The sequence below is a fragment of the Leishmania panamensis genome (assembly GCF_000755165.1).
Source record: "Leishmania panamensis strain MHOM/PA/94/PSC-1 chromosome 4 sequence".
Taxonomy (NCBI): Eukaryota; Euglenozoa; class Kinetoplastea; order Trypanosomatida; family Trypanosomatidae; genus Leishmania; species Leishmania panamensis.
In genome coordinates this window covers 51,928-54,084 of record NC_025883.1, presented here as the reverse complement: position 1 = coordinate 54,084, position 2,157 = coordinate 51,928, and the positions used below count along the sequence as shown (strand labels likewise).

Below are 2,157 nucleotides of genomic sequence, written 5' to 3'. Positions count from 1 at the left end.
CATACACAGGCATACCCAGCGAAAACAAAGGGGGTGAGGGGAAACAGCTATGCACACAGTGTGTGAACATGCAGGTAGACCACGGTGGAGGGTGCTGAGGGACTATTCAGAGGAAATGGGCAGCGGCTCCAACGCTGGCCCCAGGCGCCACACGCGCATGCAGGGGCAGGTGGCGGCGGCAAGCACACACACAAGAGAGGTAAGAAGAGGAAAGGAGCCCCCCTCGCCTGTGCACCCCCCACACCCCCACACACACGCAGGTGGCGGCGCAGGGGTGCGGGGAGGGGGAGGGGGCATACATAGGAAGCTATACAAAGAAGATAGGAGGAAATACGGCACATGCGAGGAGGGCAGGCCGTGGCGCCGTGGGTGCACCATAGCCCGGGGAAGAGAAGATATACATCCAGCGAGAGGCTGGGAAGGACAGCGTGGCAGCCGCGTGCTCACTAAAGGGCGTACAGGGCGGCGGCGACGCAGACGACCGCGGCGAGGGCGACGGTGTGCGCGCCGGCGGCGGCGTTGGCGTTGGCGATGCAGGCACCGTTGATCGAGGTGTAGCCGTAGTGGCACGTGCTGCAGCGGGAACCGCTGCCGGTGACGCACTGGGTGCAGTAAGGGACGTTGCAGACGGGTGGTCTGGTGGTGGGGAGGATGCACCGCTGGTCGCTGGTGAGGATGTAGCCCGTGGCGCACTGCGTGCAGCGTGTGGAGGGGCTGAGGCGGTCGCAGGTGATGCAGTTGGGCACGACGCACACGTCCGTGGGGTTGTAGTTCTGCGTGGGGTCGACGATGGTCGAGCAGGAGGGCGGGTTGTAGTCCATGGAGGAGCACTGGCAGGTGCAGGGGTCGGTGCCGGAGACGGCGGCGCCTGCTCCGGTGTTGCCGGGGATACACTTGGCGTTGGCGCAGGTCCCGCCGCTTGCGCCCTGGCGGTCGACGACGGTCGTCACCGCGAGGCCGTTGCTCTTGTACACTTCGGCGGTGTTGAGCGCCACGCCCTTGATGACGCAGCCGCCGCCGATGACTTTCGAGTCTGCCGAGGCGCTGAGGGTGTCCTGGTTGGTAATACCGGTGGAGGGCGCCTCCAGGTTGAGGAAGGACACGGTCGAGCCGCCAGACACGGTGAAGGGGTACGGCTCGCTGGAGTCCTCGATGCCGGTGAGGAAGGAGAAGAGGGAGACGGACTCGACGGCGCTGTCGGAGACAAGGTAGACGGACTTGCCGCTGACCGTGGTGCTGCCGGCGGAGGCCAGCAGGCCCTTGCTGGCGCCGACGGCCTTGCAGTTGGTCACGCGGAACATGCTGGAGCCGTCGACGACGAGTGGGGCGTTGATGCTGACGAGCGCGCCGGTGCACTCCTCGCAGCGGCCGTAGTCGATGGCGAGCACGGCGGCTTTGGAGACGGGGAACGACGACTGGGCGTCGACCCTGACCACGGACGCGCCGTTGGTGGCGACGGCGTCGAGGACGAAGAGGGCGGCGAGGTTCCTGATGCCGATGGCGTTGCTGCCAGCGCTGATGAGCACGATGCTGCCGGTGTTGATGGAGTCCTTTGGCCACGTGACGGCGGTGTTCTCGACGGTGACGGTGACGTTGCTGTCGAGCGCGAGACCGCTGAAGTCGAAGAGCGACTGCGCGGACGTGAGCGAGCCGATGGTGGAGACAATGCGAATGTCGGAGTTGGCGGGCATGGCGCCGGAGAAGGTGATGGCGGCCTGCGTCACCGTGGTGAGCAGCATGCTCATGCTCAGCCGCGCCGACGAGGCGAGGCCGTCCCCGGAGCTCTGGACGGTGAGGCCCTTGCCAGACACCTGCGAGTTCATCAGCTGCACCGTCACCACGTCTGCGGTCGAGGAGGCCAGGCCGAGCGTCATGGTGTAGTCGTTGAATGATGCGCCCGACATGGTGAGGTCGTCCGTCACAGTGACCGACTCGGCGCGCACCAGCACGGCGGCGAGCACCAGCACGGCGCACAGCAGCGCTGGCGCGCAGCAGCGGGGGGCAAGGGGGGCCATTGCGGAGAGGGAGGGGGTGGGGGAGAGTGAGGGGGTGGGGGAGAGTGAGGGAGAGGACGGAGCTGCCAGTGTTGTTCTGCGCACGTGCACGCGCGCGTGGCGGCACCGCCGGATGGGTGGGGGGAAGAGAGAGAGAAAGAGA

The 2,157-nt window shown here is 66.7% G+C and overlaps 1 protein-coding gene across 1 annotated transcript; it reads right to left on the bottom strand.

The window, feature by feature from the left end:
- Positions 1-446: 446 nt before the first annotated feature.
- On the bottom strand, positions 447-2,015 carry LPMP_040170 (hypothetical protein; the record flags this gene model as incomplete). The annotated part of the gene is made up of 1 exon (XM_010705364.1): positions 447-2,015. One exon carries the CDS (start codon positions 2,013-2,015, stop codon positions 447-449), a length of 1,569 nt encoding a protein of 522 aa, XP_010703666.1.
- Between the last annotated feature and the right edge of the window lie 142 nt (positions 2,016-2,157).